Source organism: Phialemonium atrogriseum (assembly GCF_030411735.1).
Source record: "Phialemonium atrogriseum strain 8032-3 unplaced genomic scaffold QBC33scaffold_7, whole genome shotgun sequence".
Classification (NCBI taxonomy): Eukaryota; Fungi; Ascomycota; class Sordariomycetes; order Cephalothecales; family Cephalothecaceae; genus Phialemonium; species Phialemonium atrogriseum.
Window position 1 is genome coordinate 235,435 of NW_026848144.1, and position 25,219 is coordinate 260,653.

At 57.1% G+C, this 25,219-nt stretch overlaps 9 protein-coding genes across 9 annotated transcripts; 3 read left to right on the forward strand and 6 right to left on the reverse strand.

Annotated features, from left to right (window-relative positions):
• Positions 1 to 20: 20 nt before the first annotated feature.
• Positions 21 to 975, forward strand: QBC33DRAFT_532212 (putative nadh:ubiquinone oxidoreductase). The gene is made up of 3 exons (XM_060427362.1): positions 21 to 156; positions 246 to 356; positions 416 to 975. The coding sequence occupies exons 1-3, from the start codon at positions 143 to 145 to the stop codon at positions 579 to 581; spliced, it is 291 nt and encodes a 96-aa protein (XP_060285305.1). The 5' UTR covers positions 21 to 142; the 3' UTR covers positions 582 to 975.
• Positions 976 to 1,088: 113 nt separating this feature from the next.
• Positions 1,089 to 2,471, reverse strand: QBC33DRAFT_433326 (uncharacterized protein; the record flags this gene model as incomplete). Its single annotated transcript, XM_060424163.1, has 2 exons — positions 1,089 to 2,106; positions 2,155 to 2,471. Coding segments are annotated over 2 exons (1,335 nt in total), but the record flags the coding sequence as incomplete, so codon positions are not given.
• A 1,178-nt stretch (positions 2,472 to 3,649) lies between these two features.
• QBC33DRAFT_341677 (uncharacterized protein) lies at positions 3,650 to 4,507 on the reverse strand. Its single transcript, XM_060423759.1, has 2 exons — positions 4,427 to 4,507; positions 3,650 to 4,302 (listed from the first exon to the last, which is right to left on the reverse strand). The coding sequence occupies exons 1-2, from the start codon at positions 4,438 to 4,440 to the stop codon at positions 3,855 to 3,857; spliced, it is 462 nt and encodes a 153-aa protein (XP_060285307.1). The 5' UTR covers positions 4,441 to 4,507; the 3' UTR covers positions 3,650 to 3,854.
• A 58-nt stretch (positions 4,508 to 4,565) lies between these two features.
• On the reverse strand, positions 4,566 to 6,270 carry QBC33DRAFT_341645 (translation initiation factor 6). The gene is made up of 4 exons (XM_060423758.1): positions 5,833 to 6,270; positions 5,681 to 5,752; positions 5,521 to 5,607; positions 4,566 to 5,425 (listed from the first exon to the last, which is right to left on the reverse strand). Exons 1-4 carry the CDS (start codon positions 5,865 to 5,867, stop codon positions 4,879 to 4,881), a joined length of 741 nt encoding a protein of 246 aa, XP_060285308.1. The 5' UTR covers positions 5,868 to 6,270; the 3' UTR covers positions 4,566 to 4,878.
• A 393-nt stretch (positions 6,271 to 6,663) lies between these two features.
• Positions 6,664 to 8,462, reverse strand: QBC33DRAFT_576910 (uncharacterized protein; the record flags this gene model as incomplete). The annotated part of the gene is made up of 4 exons (XM_060430947.1): positions 6,664 to 7,456; positions 7,511 to 7,945; positions 8,003 to 8,311; positions 8,356 to 8,462. 4 exons carry the CDS (start codon positions 8,460 to 8,462, stop codon positions 6,664 to 6,666), a joined length of 1,644 nt encoding a protein of 547 aa, XP_060285309.1.
• An 823-nt stretch (positions 8,463 to 9,285) lies between these two features.
• Positions 9,286 to 11,161, forward strand: QBC33DRAFT_341890 (uncharacterized protein). The gene is made up of 2 exons (XM_060423760.1): positions 9,286 to 9,562; positions 9,628 to 11,161. The coding sequence occupies exons 1-2, from the start codon at positions 9,466 to 9,468 to the stop codon at positions 10,761 to 10,763; spliced, it is 1,233 nt and encodes a 410-aa protein (XP_060285310.1). The 5' UTR covers positions 9,286 to 9,465; the 3' UTR covers positions 10,764 to 11,161.
• A 437-nt stretch (positions 11,162 to 11,598) lies between these two features.
• QBC33DRAFT_513337 (uncharacterized protein) lies at positions 11,599 to 15,335 on the reverse strand (the record flags this gene model as incomplete). Its single annotated transcript, XM_060425972.1, has 5 exons — positions 11,599 to 11,769; positions 11,893 to 12,174; positions 12,226 to 14,556; positions 14,615 to 14,710; positions 14,763 to 15,335. 5 exons carry the CDS (start codon positions 15,333 to 15,335, stop codon positions 11,599 to 11,601), a joined length of 3,453 nt encoding a protein of 1,150 aa, XP_060285311.1.
• A 1,154-nt stretch (positions 15,336 to 16,489) lies between these two features.
• QBC33DRAFT_341963 (uncharacterized protein) lies at positions 16,490 to 17,617 on the forward strand. Its single transcript, XM_060423762.1, has one exon. The coding sequence runs from the start codon at positions 16,591 to 16,593 to the stop codon at positions 17,470 to 17,472; it is 882 nt and encodes a 293-aa protein (XP_060285312.1). The 5' UTR covers positions 16,490 to 16,590; the 3' UTR covers positions 17,473 to 17,617.
• Positions 17,618 to 21,100: 3,483 nt separating this feature from the next.
• QBC33DRAFT_341943 (uncharacterized protein) lies at positions 21,101 to 23,682 on the reverse strand. Its single transcript, XM_060423761.1, has 5 exons — positions 23,342 to 23,682; positions 23,100 to 23,280; positions 22,555 to 23,040; positions 22,256 to 22,492; positions 21,101 to 22,196 (listed from the first exon to the last, which is right to left on the reverse strand). The coding sequence occupies exons 1-5, from the start codon at positions 23,465 to 23,467 to the stop codon at positions 21,418 to 21,420; spliced, it is 1,809 nt and encodes a 602-aa protein (XP_060285313.1). The 5' UTR covers positions 23,468 to 23,682; the 3' UTR covers positions 21,101 to 21,417.
• Between the last annotated feature and the right edge of the window lie 1,537 nt (positions 23,683 to 25,219).

Genomic DNA, 25,219 nt, shown 5'->3' on the forward strand with positions numbered 1-25,219 from the left:
ACCATTGGCCTTTCTTGCCGCGCCAAAGTTAGTCCGGGCCACACGCCCACTAGGTCCCATCTCCAGAACCGACTTAGGACGACTACCCTGCCTCGGTGGTGTGGACATCATCGATTGACGACGAGACAATTGGCAAGTCACAATGCATCCAACAAGGTATGTAACACAGCCCTCGGCGCAGAATTTATTTATGTCAAGATTACACGGAATTGGCATGCTAAGGCGTCGCGCAATTGATTGAGCAGAATATTACGATCCTACCAACCTCACGGCGAGCGCCCGAACATTACCGGCTTCGACGTCAGGAAGTTTGTCGCCTCGACAGGGACCCCGCGTTACGATCCGTGGGAGAGATCGTTCGTGCAACCCGAGATTCCAGGAGCTCAATTGACCTAGGGAACTGACTCGGCAGCAGGGAGGCATGGCGATATAGGGGAATCTTCACCAGATGGAACCGGTTCAAGGGCGCCTTTCCCGGACTCGGCATCGGCACGGCGGCCTTCGTGGCATACTGCGCGTACGAGCATTATTTCATGAAGGATGAGCACCACGGCGAGGGCCACGGGGAAGGTCACCACTGAGCACTGAGGCGAACCTGTGGAGGGGACACTGTACATATAGATGTGGGATGAAGCATTGCCAGACCAGACACCTCTGCGTGCTGCATATGTGCAAGTCTTGAACCTGCGATGCTCCCGGGGCGAGCTGAAGTTTGCTGGGGAAAGGACAAGCTACGGGTGCTGACGCTTGAGCTGAGGGCTGAATAAACCCGTGCCTCCCCCCTGACAAGAGGTACCGATCACAAAATGGGAATTTCCCGTTCTCACTATTCTCTACAAGCAGCTGTTCTGGCGAATATTGCTCCTCAAGCTTGGAATCCTTCTAGGATGGGTGTATTTCTGATTCGTCTGTATAATTGGGGCGCGTGTACCCTGTCATACGCCAATACGTGATCTATATAACTTTGAACCTGAATCACTGTGTCCACGAACAGGTGTATCCCGTATCCTTGCCCAATCTACCTGGTTGCCCCGTTACCACCCCAAAACGCCTGGGAAGATCCAACAAAATGCCAGCCAACTCGTATCTCACAGCCCTATCCCGTTAACCAAATCCAATGCGCCTTCCACGGCCGCCTCCAGCTGGCCGACCCGTTGCTTCAAATGTTTGTTCTCGTCTCTCAGCACACTGACCGTGTCCCATGCGACACTGGCATCCTGGCCCTTGCAATTCTGGCAACCGTTCACGCCGTTCTCGTCCGCATCTCCAGATATACCCTTGATGATCTTCTGGAACGTGCTCATCTGCTGGCCCGGCTTTTGCTTCGGGGGACTGAGCGTGCTACCCCTGGCCTGGGAGCTCGGCGCGTCCATGATGCTGCCGTCCACAGTGCTCGGAGGGATCGTCGGACTGCGCGACCGCGAGAAGACGCTCTCGCTCGCCGCGCTCTCGTCGTCCGACTCGAAGCTCGTGTCCGTCTTGACAGTGTCGCCGCTCTTCCGCCACGTCCGCCGCAGCTGGTCGACATCGACGCCCATGTCTTCCGAGACCATGGGCCCCCCGGCCATGAGGGCGATGCTCTTCTCCCGGGCCAGCTTCTCCTCCGCCCTGGCCTTCTTCTCGGCCATGAGCTGGTCCATCAGCTGCTGCATCCCCTTTTCCTGTTCCGCCGCCCTAAGAGCCATCCCTTCCAACTGCATTTTCAGGTGCGCTGCGCGAGTCTCCGCCTCCTCTAGTTCATCTTTCTGGGCTGCTTTCTCGGCTTCTAAATCTCGGACGGCGATGACTCGCTGGCGATAGGCGTTTTGCATCTTCGACAACAGGCCCGTCGCATTCGTCTGGAGGTTCTTGAAGGCGGCGGGTGAGAAGGCATCACGATCCGTGGGCGACCCGGGTGGATATAGGGCCGCCTCGATGTCGAAATTGCACAGCTCGTCGTCGAGCGTGGGGCTCGCGGGTGCTTGAGTAAATCTCGAGATGGCCGAGATGAACCTCGAAGCCGTCGATGTTACCGTATTCTTGGGCGTTGGGGAATCGCCGCTCGCCGGCTGGCTTTTTCGCAGTCTCGTTGGTGTCGTGTCTGGATTCGGCTGCCAAGGGTCGGCCCTCGAGCGTGGAGGAGTATCCAGAGTGAGGTCTTCCGGGTTTGGCGACACGCCCAATGCACCCGCGGACGCCTTGCCACCTAGCCAGCCAGCTAGACCGCCTCTTGGACTCTCGGCCTTCCCAGGCCTCCAGTCACCCGTGTAAGGCATCTCCTCTGCAAACCTCAGCGTCTTCCCGGTCGGGGATGGGGTCCTGTGCCCAAGGACGTTGGGGAATAGGTTTGGGAAGGACTGCTGCCGGCGGTGGTGAGACGGGCGAGGAGCGGAGAATCCGATGTCCACATCTGAGAAGCCGCTGTGGTATTCTTGGAGAGGTTGAAGAGCAGAGCGCGGAGTTTTGGAAGCTTGTTCGCGCCTCGGTGGGGTTCCGGGTAGTATCACGCGCAGGTCCCCTTGGTCGCGAGAAGATAAAGCATGCTGGTCATCTTCAAAGATCTGGGCCGAGGATCCTCGCAAGGCCTGGGCGGATGTCTGACAGGGGGCCAAGTCGGGAAGGGCGGAGGGAGCAGTCGCCCGGCTGCTTAGCATGATGGATTAAGTTTTGGGGGGTGGGGCAGGAGACGATCCCGGCCGAAAGGTCGCTGTTGGGGATGGTTGAGCCCGTTGCGGGGTTGGATGGTGTGAACAATTGAGCCTACACAAAGGCCCCGCTGGATCCCCTTAACTGTTTCCATAAACGAACGACACGGCTAAAAGTGGCCAGTTTCTGTGTCAAAAGTTTGATAAGGCGGGAGGTGGAGACTCCCCAAGGGGAGCAAATATAAGGAGGCCCGAAACTCGTCAAGGCCAACCCAGAGCTTCCGCGCTCTCAATCCAAGTCAACAGACACGGGCTGCGAGACTGCATGAACCTGTGTGGCAGCTCAGCACTCGGCGAGAAGGGGGCCAAATTGATGATTCCAGGTTGGTGATTTGTGGCTGCCGGGTACTTGGGATCTCCCTTTGATAAAGGAAACAATGCGTGCGTGCTGCTCGACCCGGGGTGCCTGCTCTTACAGGGCCAGGATTTCCGGGTGAACCAGACAATGCAACCAAGAGGGACGAAGCTATGCTCCGAAGCAAACCATAAGTAGGTGTTTATATCGCTTTGACTAGTGTATAGTGTCTATGCGAGGCGACGACAAGCTGGCTGGCAACGATTTGAGGGCGTAGAAATGCAAAGTGCAAGTGTTCCTGGAGGTTGTGGAAAATCAGCAACAACGCACGATTACGTAGGAAGGTAAATAGGTAAACAGAGCAGCCCAGTATTACGAATCCCACACTCTTATGGAGCTTACACAGCATATGACGGCTGGGCGAAGCAGCTGCATCTGCAGGGATCCCCACTATGCAGTCCCACATGCCAACCGAAGCCACTTGCAAGAGGCAGGCAACATGAAGCTAAAGGCAGCTGAACTCGAGCTTTCAGTTACGAAGTCCATGTCTAACCATGACGAACCACGGCCCGACAACTCACGCTGCATATATGGCATAGCTCGCTGTCGCTCTGGGCTGTAAATGACTCAGAGAATCGGGACTCGGCTCGGCCACTCAGCAGCCAACGAAGAAGCATTCATGCCGTATGCATGTGCGAATCGGATGTTGGGGGCTCCCCATTGCTCTAATTCCGGCTACGTAGCGGGAGCTAGGTATCCGTGCGCTGGGGCAAGTTGCCAGACTTATTCCGTCGATGGTCCTTGGTTAAACATGCCTCGTTTCCTTGTTAGACTGCCGCATTGCAAACTCGACCTGGCGCGAGGATGGTCCCCGCTCAAGAATTCAGTCGCAACCAAGGATGGTAGTAAGCCTTCCCGACGGTGAGCCGGTCCCCCGGAAGCCAGCAGAGAAGCGACTGGCTGAAGTCAACGAATTGAGTCTTCTCGTTTCCGGCCAAAGCAGAGGGGGGGTTCCATGCTGAGAGCCCGACGCTCCAATCATGCACCGGGTGTCCCCATTTCATATCGAGAATAACCTCCGGCGCTCGATATTGCATCGGCATGACACTCCCGCCATGCTCGCCGCCGATGCGTGCCTGTCCTGCTTTGTAAAGAGCAGGGGGTAAGCGGGCTGGCACCCCCCCAGCATGTACCGAGAGACATAGGAGAGGGTGTCGCCGACTTGCTTCCACGCCGATGGCTCGCGGGTCTCGCCCTCTTCCACCCGGGAGAGGACCGAGTCGTCCGGGAAAGCAATGGGCAGGTTGTCCGAGTGGAGGGAGTCTTGTTACTTGCTGGTTAGCAGCGAGGCTCGGCGGCTACTAGGTGGGACGTAGGCGTAGGTAGGCACCTACCAGTGTGGGTAATGTTTGCCTCGTGGACGAAGTCCAGTCCCCATAGTACCTACCTAGTCAAGAGCATTGTCTACTCACTTCCACCGCTCAAGATCCGGGGTTTATAGGCCGCGAATTGCATAGCATCGTCTCGAAGCTTGACATCACAGATTGCATAAACACAATGCGGGTCCTCATTTTGCGCCGACGGAATCGACAGTGCTCGATGATTTTCTTCATGGCCATATTCGTAGTGTACATGCTCGAAGAATAGGAGAGCCGTCGCTAACTGGCCAAGAGAAAACCAGCCCGCCCAAAAAAAAAATCTTTGGAGAGAGCGTAATCAGAGGCAGGGGAAGGTCCCGTGTCTTTCTTAGTCCGCAGTTTGCGGCATTGTCTGTCATCGCCTCATGCCTTCTCCTCGTCTAGTTGTCGAGGAAGGGTATCCCTCAGATATCAACAACCAACCATCAAGCATCATCGATGGAGCCGCCGCCTTACTCTCCTTCCTTTCCGTCTCACCAATCTAGTAGAACGACTCTACCATGGTCTCCTTCATGCTCGTGTTGATATTGCTCGGGCCCGCGCCCTCTCCCAGTCGGAACACGCTCTCGATGACGCTCAACTCGGGGGCCGTGGTGTCGAGGCCCGTGACGGCGAGCCAGTCATTGACGACCATGCCGCCGCCGATGACGTTGCTACCGCGGTTGACACTCCCCGCCACGAGCGGCACCTGCAGCAGGCTGCTAAGCTCGTCCTGGTCCTGGATGCTTGTCTTTGGGTGGACTAGCCCTCCCTGGTTCGACAGCGCCATGTAGCTGCCCACCAGCACGTTGTCCGCGATGGTCTGCCGGAACACCTCCACGCCGAGAACGTCGGCGATGATCTCCTCCGTCTCCCGCTCCAGGTCTGGGTGGATTAGGGCGATGTGGTCGTTGCTGACGATGACGTTACCGAGCGCCGACAGTCGCTCCTCGATCCGTTGTATCCGGATCTCGTCGGGGAGACTATTGCGCAGATGTTGGAGTTCTTGGTCGGATGTGCTGGTAGGGACGAGAAGGCCCTTGCGGTTTCTTTTGTTCCAGTTTGTCAGTTTCCCTGCCGCGATGGCCATTGGTGCCCAGACAGGTTCGGGGAAGGTCCGAGGAGAGATCAGGGCTGCTCTTACCCTGCTGTTAACCGGCCGACGATTCTTGTGCCAGCAATGGTAGTCCGACAGATCGGTATGACATCTTGCAGCTCGGCTTCAAATACACTGGCGGGTAGGTGATCGGTCAGCATGGCGCAAGCCAGGAAGGCGCCCTTGAGCCATGTAGAGAGGCACGAACCTGTAGAAATTCTCACTGGAACCAATGCCAACCAGAGCATACGAGTTTGTCAAGGTTGAAAACACACCAACCCTATGGCGAGGCACGCATGTCAGCAAAAGCACTTCGGGCTCATGGCGGGGTAGCAGGATGCGATGGTGGGGCAGCCGTACTCGTTGGAGTTCTCAAATTGTGCGCGAACCGCCATAGTGGCTCTCTTTGTTTTCTCGGAGTAAAATAAGTTTGAAGAGGGTAAGTGGAAATGGATCGAAGGGGTGTGAGAAGTTTTGGTTGTGGACTCGCTGAGCTTGTGGATTGTCGTCGATGGTGTCCAAAGTATGAGGCTTGGATGGAATTTTTGGATGGGATAGTATTGGTTATTAAGCAGAGCCAGCCGCCTGTGGTTGTGGGGTTCTTAACTTGGTTCTTCGCCCCCCTCAGCTTGAGCTAACACTTTTCCAGAGCTGATGACTCAGGAGTCAGGCATGACCTTTTGACTCACAGACTCAGGTTAAGTACCTTACCGAAGTGACTCTTGAATGTTCGTACCTTCGCTTGAGCCGCTCTTTTCCTTTCTTGTGTTACTATCCATATGATGGAACCTCCTGCTTGTAGTCAAGGGTTTTGTCTCATGTCCAGGGCCCGACAGATTACAGAATCCTCCTGTCCTGAAGCCAATCGGGAAGCCCGCAATCTCACCTCTCACTCATATACCGATGTTAGGCCGTGAGTCATAAAGCCCAGCCACAATCCACAAGTCGAGAAATGAGATACATAGACGAGGTCGAGAGGGGAGCACGTACAGTGCTGGAGTAGGACTGGAGAAAGACTCGGGTTGGTTGTCAAGCCAGGATACCTATCTAGCTCGAATATCGACATCATGTTGAACCGTGAAGAGGTCGCTCAGGACCGTCCATCGTAACCCCAAACCCTCATCATAAAACGCCCGCCACCGCAAAACCACAGGAACTCCCAGAACTATGCCTGCACCATCAGAACAGATACTACCGAAGCTCAACCGCCGGGAAGTAACGCGGTCCCGCGAACCCCTTCGCAATAACCCCCTGAATGTCGATGTTGGCCGACGGTCCGTGGTGCGGACTCCACATCTTCAAGAGGATGAATCGCCCACTGACGGGCGGGTCGAACTGGATCGTGCACTTGTTCTTGTCTTTCTCGATGTAAAAGCGTGCTAGGGGCGTCATAAGGCCTCCGCCGACCGCACGAACAGCTTCCTGGGTTGCGATCTGTGCCGTGTCCCGCGCCTCTGCCAGCGTTAGGCCGGCCCCATCACGTTCCCGGTTATAGTGCTCGCGCGCCAGCCCATCGAACGTAGACCAGGCTGAGCCCGATGGGCCCCATACATCACCGCCCTCGCTGCTGTCGCTCTCAAACGGCAGCGAGCCGATGCGGTTCGGCGCCCGCCGACGTGCACGCCTAAACCCGAGATCGCTAACAACGACCTCGGATTCGCTCTCGTCATCGCTACACGCCGTTGTTATGGTAAATGGCGGAGGCGACACAGTGAACTCGGCCGGAATCTGCGCAACTCTATCATGCTCATCCTCTTCATCCTCGTCTATGTCAGCGGCGTGCTGCCGCCGCTGCCTCGACTGCAGTCTCGTGATAGGGGTTCCATCTTCGTGGTGTAAGATCGAGTAGACCGCTGCTGTGTTGCGCCGCTCTCGTTCGCCCCGTTCCGAAATCCGAGACGGGAGGTACTGGATCTGATACTGTGCTGTTCTGGCAAGAAGGTCGTCCGACTCCATGGAAACAAAGATCATCCCCTCTCGTACTCTGGGCAGCCGTCAGCAAACCACGTCTTCTCATCGAAGACCAAAGATATCTTACGGGTAAGAATAATTAGATCCCGGGGCTTTGATGACCAGTTCCTGGAGGCTGAATACAGTGGCTCCTTGATGTCGAAGAACAATATTGCACCGGTTGCCCTTCGTGCAGTACACGGAGGCATCATCTTTTAAGATGTTCTCTGCCACATAACCATCCCCATTCGAGTAGAGGCCCCCGTCACAGCTGGCGATCTCCATAGTCAGCCGGCCAGGCTCGACCTGGCCGTACTTCCCGTAACGAAAGCCTCGATATGTATGGGTGCCACTCTCGGAATCCAGCTTCCGCCGCTTAGTCCGCCGACCTTCCTCGGCGTGATCCTGGGGGGGCACAGAGGGCGACATCAAGGGCGGTATTATGGGGCTGTTGTTGGTAAAGTCGAGTAGAGCTCGCAGGTGCGAGTTGGCGTCCTCAAGGTTCCGATCCAAGTCCTCAAATCTCGGGTTCATGTTCCTGTTGTCCACGTTGTTGGTCCGATGATGTCTCTCAAGATACCTATCACTTGATCGATAGCGGGTGGGGCGTCCGCTTGAACCCCCAGGTGTGCTCATGCCAGAGCCCCTTGCAGTCCCCAGAGAGCGGAGAGGTGGGAGGGGGGCGGCAATTTCAGGGATGCTCGAGATTCCCGGTAGGGTGACGTTCCGAGGGGGTCCGTTGGACGTCTGGGGATCTTGGTTGAATCTTCGTCGAAGGTCCCCTTCTGGGCCTGCGGACATGCTGGTTCCAGAAGGCCGGCCAGCAGATGATTCTGGCCGAACTCGACCAATATATCTCTCTATGGCTCTATACAACTCTCCGGAAGGGCTGACGGGAGCAGTTGAGGGCCTGTCATCGAGGATGGAGCTGACGATCTCGTGGGCAGTGCGGTATCGTCGTCGGTCGGGCGGCGAGCGTTGGGAACGGTTCCCAAACTAGGTGATTGGAGGGGCACGTAAGTAAGAATACCAAAGGACATGCTTGGGAGAACCACGATCCAAGGCAGGCTATGGGACACGTGGGAGGCTCTTTGAGGTAGCAGGAGATAAATCCTTTGGAGCCTCCTAGTCGACCTGGTGCCCCATAACTTGGCAGACCAACAGACTAGAATAAGGGACCATCGAAAACGACGGAGCGACTCACCATGAAGTAACAAAGGACAAGGGTTAAAGGAGACAAAAAAGACGGGAAGCCTCCAGACCTCGAGCCAAGTTTAACGGGATGACTTTTTGGATTGTGCGAGGATAATAGAAGGTTGCTTGGCTTGTGAGGCTGTGGAGAACGAGATCAGTGTGCACCGTGAATGAGGCACCGGAAATGGAGGCCACAGTAGAATCCCGTATGGCGGGGGTTTCGACGTGCCTAATTGGGGCGATTCTTCGGCGAAATTGGTAGCGGGTACCTCATGATCTCATCATTGTGCCACCTACCCTCTGGTAAAATGGAAGCAAACGATTGGTACCTCTTAAACTTTATTTTCCGCTCATCTTACGGTGCGAGATACCATTGTCTCACTGTTCTCTACAGGCTGCAGAATCGCAATTCGCAACGATCTGAGCAGTGCTGAGATAACAGGGAACCGGTGAGAATAGTGCTGCAGGGTAGCCTTGGCTGTCACAATTCATTGCCTGTCTCGATGCATGCTCTCAATCTAGGTGAAATCTAGGTGGGCCAGAGCTGTGGAAGGTTTCGAGATACAGGTGCCTAGGTAGGTTGGTTACTTATTTAGATGCATGTTTTGGTTTGACGGTTTAACCTCATAGAAAACTCTCATCGCGCCTTCCCTGCCTTGACGCAGGCACCCTTCTGTTGGAGCTCTGCGCCCTGTGAGCCTTGCATACCTAGGTTGACAAGCGATATATCTTCGAGGGCTGTGATATAAAAGAAGAGCCGATATCCACATCCACATTCACATCCCACATCCCACAGTCCCTGTTCATTTTCATCTTCAGCTGTTTTCACTATTACACCACGAGTCTGAGATGCCTGCACCGGTTCTTGACGATGGGGTGGCCATTGCCCTGGCTGCCGAGAGCAATGGCACGGCGATTCCGGCGCCTTCAAACGGGATAAGTGCCGGTAAGAGGAAGCCCATCCTTCTCATCTTTGGTGCCGCCGCGTCCTGACACTTTTCTTCTGGCCAGACGAGATCGCGCTTTATGATAGGCAAATCCGGCTCTGGGGCATCCAGGCGCAGGAGAGGATCCGCAACGCCAACGTGCTCCTAATCACCATGAAGGCGCTGGCCAACGAGATCGCCAAGAACCTCGTCCTGGCCGGCATCGGGTCGCTCACCATCGTGGACCACGAGGACGTGACCGAGGCGGACCTCGGCGCGCAGTTCTTCCTCTCGGCGGAGGAGGGCCACGTTGGCACGAACCGCGCTCTCGCCGCCAGCGCCGCCATCCGGCGGCTCAACCCGCGCGTGGCCGTGCACGTCGACACGGCGGACATACGGTCCAAGGGCCCCAGCTTCTTCGCACCCTTCGACATCGTTATCGCCACCGACCTGGACCCCAACACGCTCAATGTGATCAACACGGCCACGCGGCTCAACAAACGGGCCTTCTACGCCGCCGGGTCGCACGGCCTCTTCGGCTTCATCTTCGCCGACCTGATCGAGCACGACTACGTGATCGAGCGGGCGCGGTCCAACATGCCGACGGCGGTCGGGCCCGAGACCCACACGCGCTCCGTCGTCGCCGTGTCGGCCAAGCAGGACGACGACAAGGTCGAGCTGGTGACCAAGCGGGAGCTGTACAGCACCTGGTTCCTCGCCTCGGACGCCGCGGGCCTGCCACGCGAGATCACGGCCTCGGCGCGCCGCAAGCGCGCCGTCACGCCCGCCCTCAGCTGCCTGCGCGCGCTCTGGTCCTTCGTCCAGGAGACGGGCCGGCCGCCCAGCCACAGCCGCGAGGACCTGACCAGGTTCACCATGCTGGTCAACGAGAAGCACAAGGCGCTCGGCCTGCCGTCCGAGACGCTGCGCAGCGAGCTCCTCCGCAGCTTCATGCAGAGCATCGGCACGGAGGTGGCGCCCGTCACGGCCGTCCTGGGCGGCCAGCTCGCGCAGGACGTCATCAACGTGCTCGGCCGCGCCCAGCAGCCCATCCAGAACATGGTCGTCTTCGACGGCAACACCATGGAGGCTACCGTGTATCCGCTCCATCCCGAGGGCGACCTTGGGTACAAGCTGCTCCTCACCGTCTCCGCACCCGACGCGATTCCTCCTGAACTGTGGCAGCAGCAGCAGCAGCCGCCGCAGCAGCCGCAGGAATGATGGACGACAATCTAATTACTGGAGGTTCGGACGTGAGAAGAGGGAGGGGGGGATGGGTGGCTCGAGATAGAGATGGAGGACAAAAAACGGGGACGAAGAAAGGGGCCTGGATAGCGAGCAGTGCTTCTGGCTTGCCCGCCGTCGAAACCAGCAGGGTCATAACAGTCATGAGACCGGGGAGGAAGTATTTGTATTAGGGCAAACACCCACTCCCTTTTTCCCCTTACATTCAGGACGATATGATCCCTCGTCAGTCGGCGTTAGTTGGTTGCTCTGGGGGCAGCTTAAAGCCCCGGTACCTTAGATGGACACCAAAACGAAGGGCGGTGGGGGGAAAATACCAAAAAGTCTGATTATCGCAACAACACTTTTGTGTCCGAACCGATACATTTACACGTGCATTACTGTAAAGTCCTACCCACGTAACCTATCTGTACTGGCGCTATGACGTTTCTGTAGCCAGAACCTTGAGGTATCTGCCTCCACAATGTGTTGAGGTTCTGGAATATGCAGGTCTGAGGGTGTGTCAGTCCTTCCGAGGTGAGCCCAGCCACGACAGATGAACGTCCATAGTGCAACGGAATTCCTCCAGGCGGGGAGGGGCACCTAGGGCACCTAGGTAGCTTCCATGATCACTTTCCAAGCGCGTTGATGGCCACGATGTTTATTAGATGGCGCCAAGGCTGCCAAATGCGGGATGAAAACAATGAAAATAGGAGTTTCGCTGATACTGTAACTCCACTGCGAACCAAAGTCCGCCGCTGATAGTAAACCTTCCCCTGGAAATTTACATGACTCAAACATGGAAGGCAGCAGTTGGCGCCAACCTCGCCCATCACGCCTTCCTGGTTCGGCTACGCAGCATGTAGGGGCTACGAGGCGGCCCTTGCTTCTTCAGCGCCTTCACTCGCCCCTTGGGGGGCGAATCCGGCCGTGACAATTCTCCTTCCTCATCCGCCTTCTCCTCCAGCTCTCTCTCCTCCGCGTCCTCCTCTGCCTCCCTCACCTACGCCCCCATCTCCCATCCCTCCCATTCCAACCCCCACCCCTCCGCCAACCTCCTCCGAACGTCACGTTCGAGCTCCTCTCTCGACGGACGGTTCCGGACAACTATTCTGGCGGGTGCCACCCCACCAGGCGCCGGCCCCGCGAGGGGCTCGACGACTTCCTCTCGCCCACCTGCGAGGGCAGCCTCCGCGAGCCGCGACTGCTCCTCTACGGTGGGGAGGGCTGACAGTGGTGCCGTCACCACCTCCTGGGCGGCGGGGGGCGGAGCGCCGACGACTTGTCGCGCAGCGCGGCGAGTCCGCTTCGACACGGGCTGCTGGTCGTCGTCGTCGTCGGCTGGCTCGTCATCGTCGCCCCGCTTCCGCCGCCTTGGCTTGACCTCGGTTTCCGCTTCTTCCTCGTCCTACGAGGGATCTTCGGGTGCCGGGGTGTCCCCCTTCCCAGGGTCTCTCACCTGCCTTATGTTGTTGTGGGTCCACCCACGGATGTGGGTGGGGCCCTGCTGCGGCGGCGCCTCCACCGCCGAGTAGTGCTTGATTGCCTCGCGGTAATCGAAAGGCACCGTCCTCAGCGGCTGCTGGTATCTCATCCTGTGGGGCGGGGTCGGGGCCGGCTCCAACTTCCGGTACCTCGACGATGAGGCGGACGAGCTCCCCCCACGGGTGTGCGGCGATGCCGCTGCTGCTGGCGCGGGCGCGCCCCCAAATGGAGGAGGTTGGGGCTGGCTCTGCTGGAGGATATGGCCGGGGGGCCCAGGCATAGGTGGTGGCGACGAAGCCAGATACGATGGCGGAGACATCGGGTATGGCGCTGGGCTCTGCGCCGGCGGCCCTGGCGGCGGCGGTGGGAGGTGCTGTTGGCCCGGCATCAACGCCGGTTGCCTCGGCGGCATCTGTGGCTGGTCCACAATGGAATAGCCGCTGTGAAATGGGCGGGGAGGTGCGGGGGGGTAGTAGGACCCGCTGTTTGATGCCACCATGGCTGGGCGTGACATGGGTGGTGGGCTTCCCTGTGACTCGGGAAGGGGCGGCTGGTCGTCGAGTAAGCTCCGCACTGGGCGGAGAGCCGGGAGACTCCCCCCTGCTGTCCCAGTGTTACTAAAGGGAATCCGCTGCGGGGGTGGGCTAAGTCCCCGAGCCGGAGGAGCAGGATGGGCGGGTGCTGGCGGGGCGGGCGCGATGGGAGGATATGAGGATGGCTGCGGGTTCAGAGCCGTCCTTAGGAAGTCGTTCGACCGCGTGGGCACACTGGCCGGGGGGTGCTCTTGCGAGCGTATCCACTGCGATTGTGGACCGAACTCGTTCGGCGGCTGGAGTTGGTTTGCTCGCGGGTAGTCGCTGGGCCGACCGAACTCGGGGCCTCTCATTCCGGGATTGTTTCCGGGACCAGGAGGCGAGAAGAGCCTGGGATCTAGCATCGACATTTCTGTCGAAGGCGGAGCAGCGCCATGTGCTGGTTGGTCCATGATTCGCTGCCGGTCCTCGGACAGCTCTGCGAGTAAGGAAAGGTTGTATGTATCGGCTATGACAGGCCGTGCGGAAGGGGGAGAGGGCGGCGCATTATCTGTGAATACGTCTCGGATTGCGTCGTACGGTCGAGAATGGGGTTGCGATCTCGCATTCCGAGACGACTCGGCTGCTTCTTGCTCGGCATCCAGCACTGAGGCCGCCTCCAATATCGTGGACATGCCAGGGGCAGAAGAAGCAGGGCTCCCAGATCGGAGCGTCAAACCTGACCTTGTCCCGGCGGTATAGGGAGGATCCCCGTCCTCGGGCCGTTGCTGTTCGGCTGCGGGGATGAGGTCAGGATTGACGCCCCGATCAAGGAGCATAGAGATACGGTGGGCCTCTCGGTGTTCTCGCGATGGCTCGATCTCTTCCGGCGGGATAGACTCGCGCGCGCAGAAGTCCCGGAGAACCGACCGTATCTCCATTTTCCTGCCAACTGCTCCAATGCCAGCATCGAGGCGCGAGCCCCAAACAGATCGCGAGGCATGGATGATCTGGCCCTTGGGACCGACACAAACGATGGGCCGATCGCCCGGCACTGGGTCTCTCGGAAGCTCGGCCTCGTTAGAGGAGTTTGGTAAGAAGATCCCCATCCGAGGATGGAGATTGTACTTCTTCACCTTCTCCTCATCGAAGTCGTCCTCCTCCAGCTCGTGGGCATACCAACCATGGCAGCGCCTGTCGTAGTACATGGCGTGGGAGTTTGGCTTGCCCAGGTACTCGCGGCGACGGGCTTTCGTGGCCCCTTTCTCGGGGTTGTTGGTCGAGTCGCTGAAGCCGATCTCGCCATCTTCCCACCGGATCGAAGCAGGCGCGATTATCCGGTTGTTGGGGATGTCATTAGCATTCCCCTTCCTCCTGATAATGCGGAATCCAAGCTCGTCAGGCAACCCGGTCGCCCGGGGCAGTGGAAGACCGTTGAGCTCTTCGACATCAAAAATCTCACGTCCCTCTGCAGGTCCAGCAGCGGGTGTCTGAGACCGTGAAATGGAGAGTCGCCCCTCGACGTCTTCGACAGCGGAAAGAAGACCACCACCGTGACGCGACATCTCGGGGGCGCCATAGTCGTCGGTCCTAGCCTCTTTGGCGCTCGGCTGACCCTCGGGCTCTCCCTCGGCCTTGCGCTTGGGAGGAAGCCAGTAGGCCTGCTCCTGGAGCTCGCTGAACGTAGCGGGCCCAAATGGCTGCTCGACCCCGTCCACGGTCTGGACGTGGACGCCTTGGAGATCAACTTGCTCCTGGCTAATTTCCTTGTATTTGTAGCCATTATCAGGAAGCTACGTATCGTCAATAACAGAGTCCACATGGCGGTTCTTGGTCCCTTGTGGTACTCACATCAACCGGCAAGTTGTTGTCGTATAGATACTCAAGCCGGTCCAATTGGAGGAGGAGCGTGTCGTACATGTCGGACTCCGCCTCATGGACCTTAGTCTATGAAACTGTCAGTGGAGATCACGGCGGCAAGAGGAATGGACCAACTTACAATATATGACTCCTTGGCCATATTTTGGTTCATCTCGAGAGTCTTCTTCTGGGTGTCGAGATCCATCTTCAGCCGAAGGTCGGCAGCCTTTACGGTATCGGCGAGGCGTTGGTCTAGGAAATTCTTGCAGATATCTGCCTCTGGGACTTGCTCGTGGGCCGTGGGGTCCTCGTCGAGCTTCTTCAGAGTCCGGTCGGCTAGTTCCTGGAGAGCCGGCTTGACGAGCTTGACAAGGTTGGTCCAAGCCGCCTTGATCTCCTGCAGGCGCTCATGGACCGCCTGAGCCTTGATGGACTCGAAGGCCTTCTGGCGGCGACCACGGCCGGCAGGCTTGGTCACCTTTGCCTTGCTCTTCGCGGGGGCACGACCTTTACCCTTGCCCTTGGCCTTCCCTTTGGAGGGGCTGGGCTGCTGAGCGGGAACATCTGCCATCTCGACGTCACCTTGGGCTGGGATTGGGGGGGGCAGGATGGTGCCGTTGGCTGCGGAGGGTGAGGAAATCTGGAGGTTGATCCCGAGATCCGCGTCTTGCGCAGTGACGGGGTCCAGATCCTGCTGCTCGGTGGTCGCCATCTCTCAAAAGTGAAATACGGCGCGGAAGGCTAGTGTGACGGGGGTGAGAATTTGATGTTGGTGAGAGCGTGGAATGTGATAAAAAGGTATGGGAATGAGGGTAATGGTATCTCAATGGTATGATCAACTAAACGGAATGAATAATCAAAAGCAGACTTTGCTGAACCGAATCTGTATGTGAAGTAGAAGTTCGAAAGTCTGCTGGTCCGATGGTTGAAGATGGTGAGAAGGGGAAGTTAGGGAAGGGGAAATGGCACTGATTAAATGTCTGCTGCCAGGAAAAGAAGTGAATATGCGCGAGAGGGTCAGTCAGAGACCCTATTCTCATCTCCCCACAATAGCGACCGCACGGGTATTGTTGCGGACGACAATGGTGAATACGTTCAAATCGTGATGATTTTGAATAATACCACATTCAGCGACGGGTCCGCCCCGGTACGTACCTCCGGCCACCATGGAGGTGAGATCCATTGCTTACTTAATTGTGCAAGGGCCTGCGCCAATCAGACCACTCTCTTGCACCCCTAATTCAGTAAGACCTGACTGGGGTGCATCAGACCTGTTCCAAAAAAGCAAGGGGACTAGAAAGCTCGAAGAGCCGGAATCCATCATCCCTAATCCGCATTAAGATCGGAGATACCTACATTTCCGTAGCTAGAACTTAGAACTACCTTACGTATCAACCCCTCGCGGCTCACTCCACGGGACCGAAGCTACAACCTAAAAGACGCCCAGCAAGGGTTTCGGCGCGTTGTCGGCAGAATTGACCTCTTATCGTTCCAACCTGCCAGTTAGTACCTACATATATAAAAAGGCTCGGGTGGCAAGTTTTCGTGCAGAATGCCAGATTAGATTCCGCTGCGGAGTGCAGAACTAGCCATTGAATATCACTGTCCTCGTTCTTGTACCGGGGGAGCCCAATTCCTTGCAAACAGGGGGAATGTATGCTATTTGTCTTGGCCAAACAAGAGAAGGTCGATGTCTTTTCGAGCAGCAGCAGCAACTGCTGCTGTTTACCGTCCTGTTACATGCCCATGCCATATTGTGGTGTAAGGCGCGTGTGCGTCCCCATGCGGCTACACTAGCGTATTCCCCACGGCTGGAACCGAAAGCGGGAACCACCACGTGCCAACCTAATAAACTTCGCAACTCAATGCTTTTGAGGTGACATCGACCTCCTTCTCGGGTGCTGATCGCAGGTGTTTCCTGGCCACAGAGGCTCCAAGACCGCCCGTGCCTGGCCACGTTCCCAGCCATGCCCAAGTCCACAAAGCGTGGCCGCTCCAACCAAGCCCGGAAGGCTCCCCAGCAGCCCGTTCGGCATCCCAACAAGAAGAACGCCGCCGGCCGCCCCGCGGCTTCAGCACCCGCCGCCGGTTCCAGCTCAACAAAGGCGACGAAGCCCAAAGCCCAGGCTCAGCATCTAGAACCGGTGATACCGTTCTCCGCAGAAGACGCCATCCTGCTCGTCGGCGAGGGCGACCTGAGCTTCGCGGTCTCCCTGATCGAGCATCATGCCTGCGAGAACGTGACGGCGACCGTCCTGGAGAAGAGCCTAGACGAGCTCGCGGCAAAATACCCCCACGCCGCCGACAACGTCGAGAAGATAGAGGCCGGGGGAGGGAAGGTGCTGTACGGGGTCGACGCGGGCAGGATGGGGCCCTTCGCCCGCAAGGGCAGGGACCCGGAGGGCATCATGGACAGGATCATGTTCAACTTCCCGCACGTGGGCGGCAAGAGCACCGACGTCAACCGCCAGGTGCGGTACAACCAGGAGATGCTCGTGGGCTTCTTCAAGAGGGCCCTCCTGTCCTTGGCCCCCGGCGGCACCGTCGTCGTCACGCTGTTCGAGGGCGAGCCGTACACGCTCTGGAACATCCGCGACCTCGCCAGGTCCGCCGGCTTCCAGGTGGAGCGCAGCTTCGGCTTCCAGCCCTCGGCGTACCCGGGATACCACCACGCCCGGACCCTGGGCGTGGTCAAGAACAAGCGTGGCGAGGCGGGCGGCGGGTGGAGGGGCGAGGACAGGGCTGCGAGGAGTTACTTGTTCGCCCGCAAGGGCGACGACCCGAAGCCCGTGCAGGCGTCCAAGAAGAGGAAGCGGGGGGATGACGATTCCGACGACGATGATGATTAGGCCCAGACACTCGAGTGTCCAACGGATGGGACATCGTCCCCCCGAAACAACATGCCGGGCAGAAACTCGTCAAGCTAGCCCTCTCGGGCGATTCAACGGTTGGCACGAGCATACCCTCCCACCTTTGACCTAACCATATTATGTCAGGAATGTGGAATGGGTCAAACGGCCCGTCAATGCTACTCTCGACTGACTGAGCTTTGCAAAAGCTCTTCTGGTTGGCCCTAGCATAGCCGTACGAGCTCCGGCTGTCGCCTCCACGGATGAGGAGATTGCAAACAGCGATCCTTGTGAGACTCTGGTGTGAATTTGGTCAAGATCCTGAGCTGATATTGCTGCTTCCTCTTGTAGCAGTACTGCACGGTACCACCGAGGCCAAATGCTTTCGAGTTAGCTAGCTCCGTCACCCGCTTCTTGTGGCTCGCATGCCTGTTACCTGGTCTGAAATGGATATTGTGTCGTTGGAACCAGCGTGCCCAATCACCGGCCATAGATATTATATGAACAAGGTTGCCCAAATTGTAGCGGCCGCAGGTTGAGCTTTCGACCTCACCGTTTGTGATGTGGCGCTTACTCTCGGGAAACTTGGGTGGTGTCCACTGTGAGATGTGGATCATCCTCCCCATCGTCTGTTTGCTCGGTCCAAGTAATGAAGACACTGGTAAACGACGGCTGGGTTGCATTCACTGTCAGAACCCTGACCACTTGTCGCCATAGACAGCCCCGTGCCGTCCCTCAACATTGGTTATTCGATATTTCTTTAAGCTCTAGAACTCGACATGTATAGAGGCAGTTGGGTGCTTCTGTCCCAGGTCACAGCTAGGATTCCTCCCTGTGCGTGTCTACTACCCGCCGTCAAATTGAAGAGGCTGAACATCCAAAGACACACGATCCTAGAATGTGACCGGAATATCCACCTCCCTCAGCTAGTCTCTCTCTGGATAACCATCGACTGCCAACCGAGACAAGGCATTCGACTGTGATCGCCCCAGACATGTTATGTACCCCTAACAGCTGACCAAGCGGGTTCCAGACCTGTCCAATCCCGCTCGTCTTCGCAGCTCGTAACATATAACCACGACAGACCTGGATGCCAACGGTTAGCTGGTTTCTTTGTCCACTGCCTACTACCGAGTGTTTCTACTCTACCAGCTCCGCCCCCCTGTCACAATCCAACCAACCCACACACTCCTTCACTAGTCCCGACGCTGCGGTTGCCAACCTCCCCGCCTCAAACGCGGTCGTCGCATCTCCGCGGCTGGCACGGCTCGTAGCGTCAAGGATCTGGGCCCGACCAAGACAAAAGGGGGGGCTGCACCGGACCCCAAACCCCGGAAAACCCCTGGCCCTGCCGTTGTCCAGGCCAACGCCCAAACTCATATGCCGTGTGTAATATACCGCGTTCCGTTCGTACGGAACATGGGGGGTCCCCAGCTAGCCGGGTGTTGCTGAGTTGGCCGGGCACCTCTTTTGGCATTGGGTGGGTTGGGGGGAGGGGAAGGGAGGGAAGGGTAATACATCATATATGATATGTCTCCCGCCCCAGTCAGCAGCCTTCTCTCCTGTTCCAACAACCACGGACGATGTTACGCCCGTAGGGGTAAGCAACCCGACACGGGATTCTTCCCCACCCTCTCTCGGCCCGAGAGGCTGTCGAGCCCGAGACGGGATGTTGTTTCGGACGAACAAACTGGGCATGCATACGCACGATACGGAGGCTAGGCGATGCGGTACCACCCCCCCACCCACCTAACTACCTACTACCTGGACATCCAGCCAGCCTCGGGTTTGTTTGTTGGTTGGGGGAGGGGGGTGGGGCTGGACCGTAGCCCGGGGTTCTGCTTCGCTGGGGGGAGGAAGGCTGGGGGGAGGAAGGCTGGGGGGTTCGGTTGGGGGGGGAAGGGGATGGATCTGCACGCCCGGGCGGGCCGCATGGTAGGGCAGCGTGAGAACTGCCACGCAACGCTTACCTAACCCTAATCAGCGGCGATTGCAGGATGCGACACCGGGTAGGGAGGGGGTGGCCGCGACAGGAGAGATCGGCGGGGGAGACGCTGCACCTGGCAGCGGTGGCGGTGGCGGCGACTTAGCAGGTAGCCCGGTGAGGCGTGGGATGGGATGCGGCCTCAATGTATGTTACTGTGCTGTACCTATGGGATGAGCAGAACCGCCATTGATTGCCTCTTGCAGCTGGCAGGCTTGCCTGGTCGAGAACGCTAGGGGTGCGGACTGGTCGCCGGCTCATATCATGCCCTGCGGACAAGGAGAGGATATATGTAGTAGACATATCATTTCTGATCTGTCCCCAGATAGCGTATTTCGTGTTCGTTCGCTAGGCATTCGTCGTCTTCACCCATTACATGATTACCACCACGGCCCCCCCCCCAGACCAATCAGAAAATTGGCATCCATCGTCATATGCAAATGGTGAGCGAGTTCCTGATTCCAGGCCCCCACCCATTGAGATCTTATCATCTAGTTGCGACCAGGAAAGGAATAGGAAGACTTCGAGGCGGCGACGATCCAAGCAAACGAAGTTGTTACTCTCACCTGCCAGCCACCCTAACTAACCTCCCCATCCAGAGAGATTGCTAAACTTGGCATCGCCAACTGCATATGTGAAGTGGATGGATAGATGGTATAGTTCCTGGATCTCCAGGAAAGATATCCCGGTGGTTTCATGTCAAAGAACCGTATACCCCTATTACGTCGGGACAGGGACGGGAAGGGCCACGAAACGATGCCGCAACGAGAACGCAGTGGATCAATAGACTTGGGAGGATGTTCATAAACAACGCCAGGCTTGAATTAATAGAAACTGCCAGCATCCGCCCCAGTCTTGGCTTTGAGGCCACCCACCCACCCATCCATGTACGCCAATATAATTAAGGACAGGGAAAGGCTGCAGCGAAAACTCCAGAGTGCAGTGAAGAGCCGCCGTTACTAGGCCGCAGCTAGCTAAATGATGTGATGTTTCCAAAAAGTGGAAGGAGAAGGAAACCGAGGTGACCAAACATAGGAAGAACCAGTCCAAGAAAATCCACACCGGTGGGCGCCGGAAGTTTCAGATGTTCCAACCCCTGGGAGTAAACAAACCCGGCGCCGCTGTCCCCCAACCCTCGCGCCTCTCCCCTGAACCCAATATTATCTCATGTTTTCCGAGTCGATCTCCAGTGGTCATGAAAGGGATCTCCCATCACAGACCCAAGATGCGAAAACCAGGGAGACGACCGTCTTGGAAACCAGTAGGCCATTGATGTGATCTCGAATGGCGTAAACTTGTGTGGTATTTGCTTCCCAGGACGAAACATTTCCTCATTCCCAGCTCAGTCTCGGCGGATATGGTGCCGAGATAAATTGTCGACGCGGAGGAAACAGACACACGTACGCAAATAAGGATTATAAGGATAAAAGGGAAAGGGGCAAGGGGCAAGGGCGAGACGAAACACAGGCCTCTCGACCATAGGTTCCCATAACTATAGAATCCGCATCCGCCCGACGACGCCTGTGATCGACCTAAAGCATGCTCGCGGCCCCCAGACAAGCCTTCAAAGGGTATTTTTTCGTTTTCGCCGCAGGGTGAAATAATTAGCACAAATCGTAGCCGCCATGGTAACGTAGGAAATGTTGTAAAAGGATGAAAATGTTCAATGGACAATAAAAATTGAGGCCGGACTGGTGATATATTATGGCCTCTAGCAAAGGGGACGCGGCTGTGCTGCAGCCAGCAAGTGCCCACTAGCGGTTTCTATAACTGTGCGGCGCCGGGTCATATATCTCATCATGGTAGAGTCGGAAATGGCTGTAAAGCCGACGGCTGGCGTTGTATCTGGCGAAGACTCGAGCCAAACCACGCTGCAGAGGAAAAATGCATGCCGTCCCTGGCAAATACCGCAGCTCGCCGCAAAGGGACGACTCGGCGGTAACTAGTGCCAGCCTTCAGGCTTAGTGTAGTCGTGACCGTCCCAGGGGCTCCATTTTTAAGTTTGCGTTGGGGATGGCGCGGTTCTCAATATAGCCCGAATAGCCCTGAGGTTGGGGTACCGGATTATGAACTGCTCCAGGGCGGAACAGGCTGGCCTGGTGGGGGTCGTAACCTCTTGTCATGCCGTCGAATGACCCCCCCATGTATTGCTGTCCTTGACCGAGGGGGACACTCGACGGTTGGACGAAGGGCGCTTGACCGGGGTGCTGCTGGTGTGGTGTGAACGCGTACATGGGAGCGTTGCTCGGTGCGGTCGTGCCCGACTGCCAATTGCCGGAATACATCCCAGGGCCGGACGGAGTCGAGTATTCTGTGGGCGAGCTGAACAGGGATGGTCGACGGCCCGCATCATGGGGGTTGGCACAGATCTCTGCCATGGCCATGCTCGCGTGCGGCTGTAGTTGATGACTCTGGGACCCAACCGCCATCCCCCCTCCCTCGACATATCCGTGCTGTTCTTGGCCGAGATCAGGGGGTACCATGGGCGGGACATATTGCGCTGTCCGAACGGGGAGCTCGCCAATGAAGGGGCCGGCTTGGAGAGGTGCGGCTTGGCTTTGGTCAGCATTCGAGGCCGGGATCAAGCCGTTCGGGGGCGTCGTTTTGTGCGGAGACACGCTTGACGATACCGACGCAGGGTCGTTTTGGTCGTCCTTCGCCGCGTTGTTGTCGTCGTTGTCGGATTGGTAATTGTCCGGTATCTTGTCATCGGCCATGACGAAGACACACGTATCGCCATCTGTTGACAATGGGTTAGCAACCAGCGCTGGACTAGCAGCAGCCGTATAATGCCCTTACCAATCTCTCCATTCTTGTACCTCTCCTCGAACTTGGCGACCTTGAAGATCTCTTTCAGGAACGGTTTCTTTTTCGAGTTGTTCATGTTCTCCTTGTCGGCGAAGAAAGCCGACAACGCATCCATCGTGACCTCCTCCAACTTTGTGACATTCAGGTTCAACTTCTGGATATCAGCATGCTGCTTGGCGTTGGGCTCGACGACCATCCTGAGGATGTGATTCAAAAGATGGACACGCTCTTTCCCGCCTTGTCAGTATCGCGGGTACACCCCGTCCTGGGGGATGGGCTGGGGAACGAACCTTTTTTGTAGAGATGGTCGGGCTCCTTGTGTCGGACTTTCTCGTCCCGAGTCGGTCCCCACGGCTTGGGCCACCACTCGGGAGCCTTCTCATCACTGCCAGTGTACGGGTGGTTGGATTGTTTCTTGGGCTCCACGGCCTTCACCCAGGCCTTGGCAATGAGCTTGCAAGCTGTCTGCTGGCAATTCCTGAAGCGTTGGTCGTAGAACTTCCACACCTCGTCCGTGTTTCCAATCTTGATCCCCTTTTTGGAAGAAGTGATGGGGATTGGAGCGTCGTCGTCGTCCATATCACGGCGGAACACATTGGCCCTCGGACGCTTCCTCGTCTTCAAGGAGAAGTTCTCGTCGTCAAAAAGATCTGCCCCTTGGTTGGTGCGCCGCCTGTCATAGCCTCGGCGACTCGGGTAATGAGGACCGGCAGGTTGCCGATGGTACTCATTGTCGAATTGGAAACTGGGATCTTCGTACGAGGGAGTCGCAACTCCTTTTCCTATCGAGTCAGAGGGAGGGTGAGCAAGGGGAGGTTTGTCAGTCCTGACGTACCTGGTCCTTGACGTTTGAGGTAGCGAAGGTATCCGGGTATGCTGAAGAAGTTTGGGAGGTCCTGTTCGGGTATCGAGGACGGCCCTGCAAAATACGCTGTAGAGTCGTCATCGAGCAGTACGGCGACGAAGTAGGATTTGGCGGGGATATTGCACTGCTCGCGGAGTGCCTTGTCGATACTCTGCGGCCAGTTAGTTCATGAGCGACAAGAGGGTGACAGACATGCGGAGATGGTTACGTACGATAGGTGGCCGTCGTACTCCGGAAACTTCGTGGTATCGGCCGTCATCAGCTTGTTGTTCAACTGGGAATCCGTCTCCCACCCAATGCGATCGAGGAAAGGTGTTCCTCGAATAGTCGTGAACCATGACTACCTATAGAAGCAGCCGATTCGCCGACTAGCGGAAGGGAAACCAATGACTGGCATGCGAGCCGGGAAACGGAGAGCTGAGCTATCGTCGCAGCGAGCAATATATGTGACGGTTGCCAATATATGTGTTAACACAGCAAGGCCAAGCGCTTCTTTGAAGTACCGGTTCGCCACCGGTGCGGTCTAAGCTGCAGCAGCCGCGGATAGTTGCCGTATAGTTCCCAATGGGTCCGTGTGAGGCTGACCTCGCAGCTGAAGAAATGGTCTTTTTGTCTCCTTCGGCTCAAGGCGTGCCGATCAGCGGTCCCGTGGAGAAAGCTCGGCGTGCAGGTGAGACGGACGAGAAGACGCTGCTTCCTTGCAAAACTGTCCGTTCGTGCTGCGTCCACAAGAGGTGTGCGAGGGTGATTCTATAAGTGGCAATGCGGGATGACGTTGAGGATGGTATTCGAACACAGGTCTCCCAAATTACAGCCGAGAATCGGCGAGCAAGTCCAAGTCCCGAGGAAGCTGCTTCCCAATCAAGGGGCACAGAGGGCCGGATACCTGCCGTTGTCAAGCTGGATAGCTGAGATGGCCAGTGGACCAACAGGAAACGAAAGGACAGGGCCGGCGAGTAGCGTGTGGCGTGGGGATCCTAATTCGAAGGCTGGAGCAGTTGAATCCAACGAGGTAAACAAGCGACAAAGGATAGTGGAGGGAAGGCTGTCTGAGGATCTGGATCTAGTGTCTGTGGCCGCGGGCAAGTGGGGACTGGTCCTCAAACAGATAAATCAGCTGGCGGAGATGGTGAGTGTTGACATATATACCAGTACCCTTGAGTTCCCTTTGTTCGCGGTATGGCTGTAAGACATCGGATAGTCTAGACACGGTCCACCTCCACTGGGTATTTCGAACGTAGAAGAGTCGATAGCGTTGTGGATGGGCGCCCCCGGTGTTGAAGCTGATACTGCGCCTGTCACAGCTCACAAGTCGAGGGTTGGCTGGCCGATTCTAAGACAGCAAGGATCCTTGGGCGCAAGGGGCCTTATAGGAGCAGAAGAGAGTGACGAGGACGAGCAGGGGAAGTTAAAGCTAATGGCCCAAGAAGGCAAACTGGGGTGTGTGCTTGTTATGCCGTTTGGCAGCTACACTTGGTCGCGCAAGATACAGGTGTTTCCTGCGCGGGTAATGCAATTAATTGATCCAATCGTGTCCTTGGTGGCAGCGGAAGATGGCAGGTGGACGCAGGGAACTAGCAGAAGCGCTGAGGAGAACTGGTGAGGCCGAAGGTAGAAGGTAGACGGGGATGGGGTTTTAAGCCAGAGCAACGGGGGCAAGCCAGGACGGATAGCGCGGTGGGCAGGCAATACGGATGCCACAAGAGAGGCGAGGGACGAGGGCCACCAGGCGTCCCGAAGAAGCCAGTGATAGGGAGTAGTGATGTTGATCGAAAGTGGACTGGATAACAGAGAGTCGAGTGCTGTTGGAAGAGGCTCAGAACTGGGCGGGTTGGTTAATAAGAGCGGGAACAGGCAGGGGATATGTCGAGTTTGGAGGATTAGAGCCAGTTTAGGTACTTGGAGATAGCGAACTACTCCTGCTCTAGGACGGCCAAACAAAAGCCGGGGATCAAAGTAGATAAAAAAAAAATTGGTAGAAGAAGAAAAATACCCTTGTCTGGCCCCAAGTTAGCGGGAGGAAAGCCCGCAGTAGTGTATGCATGTAGCTCTACAACTAGGCTAGGAAGCTACGGTAGGTAATGTGTAGG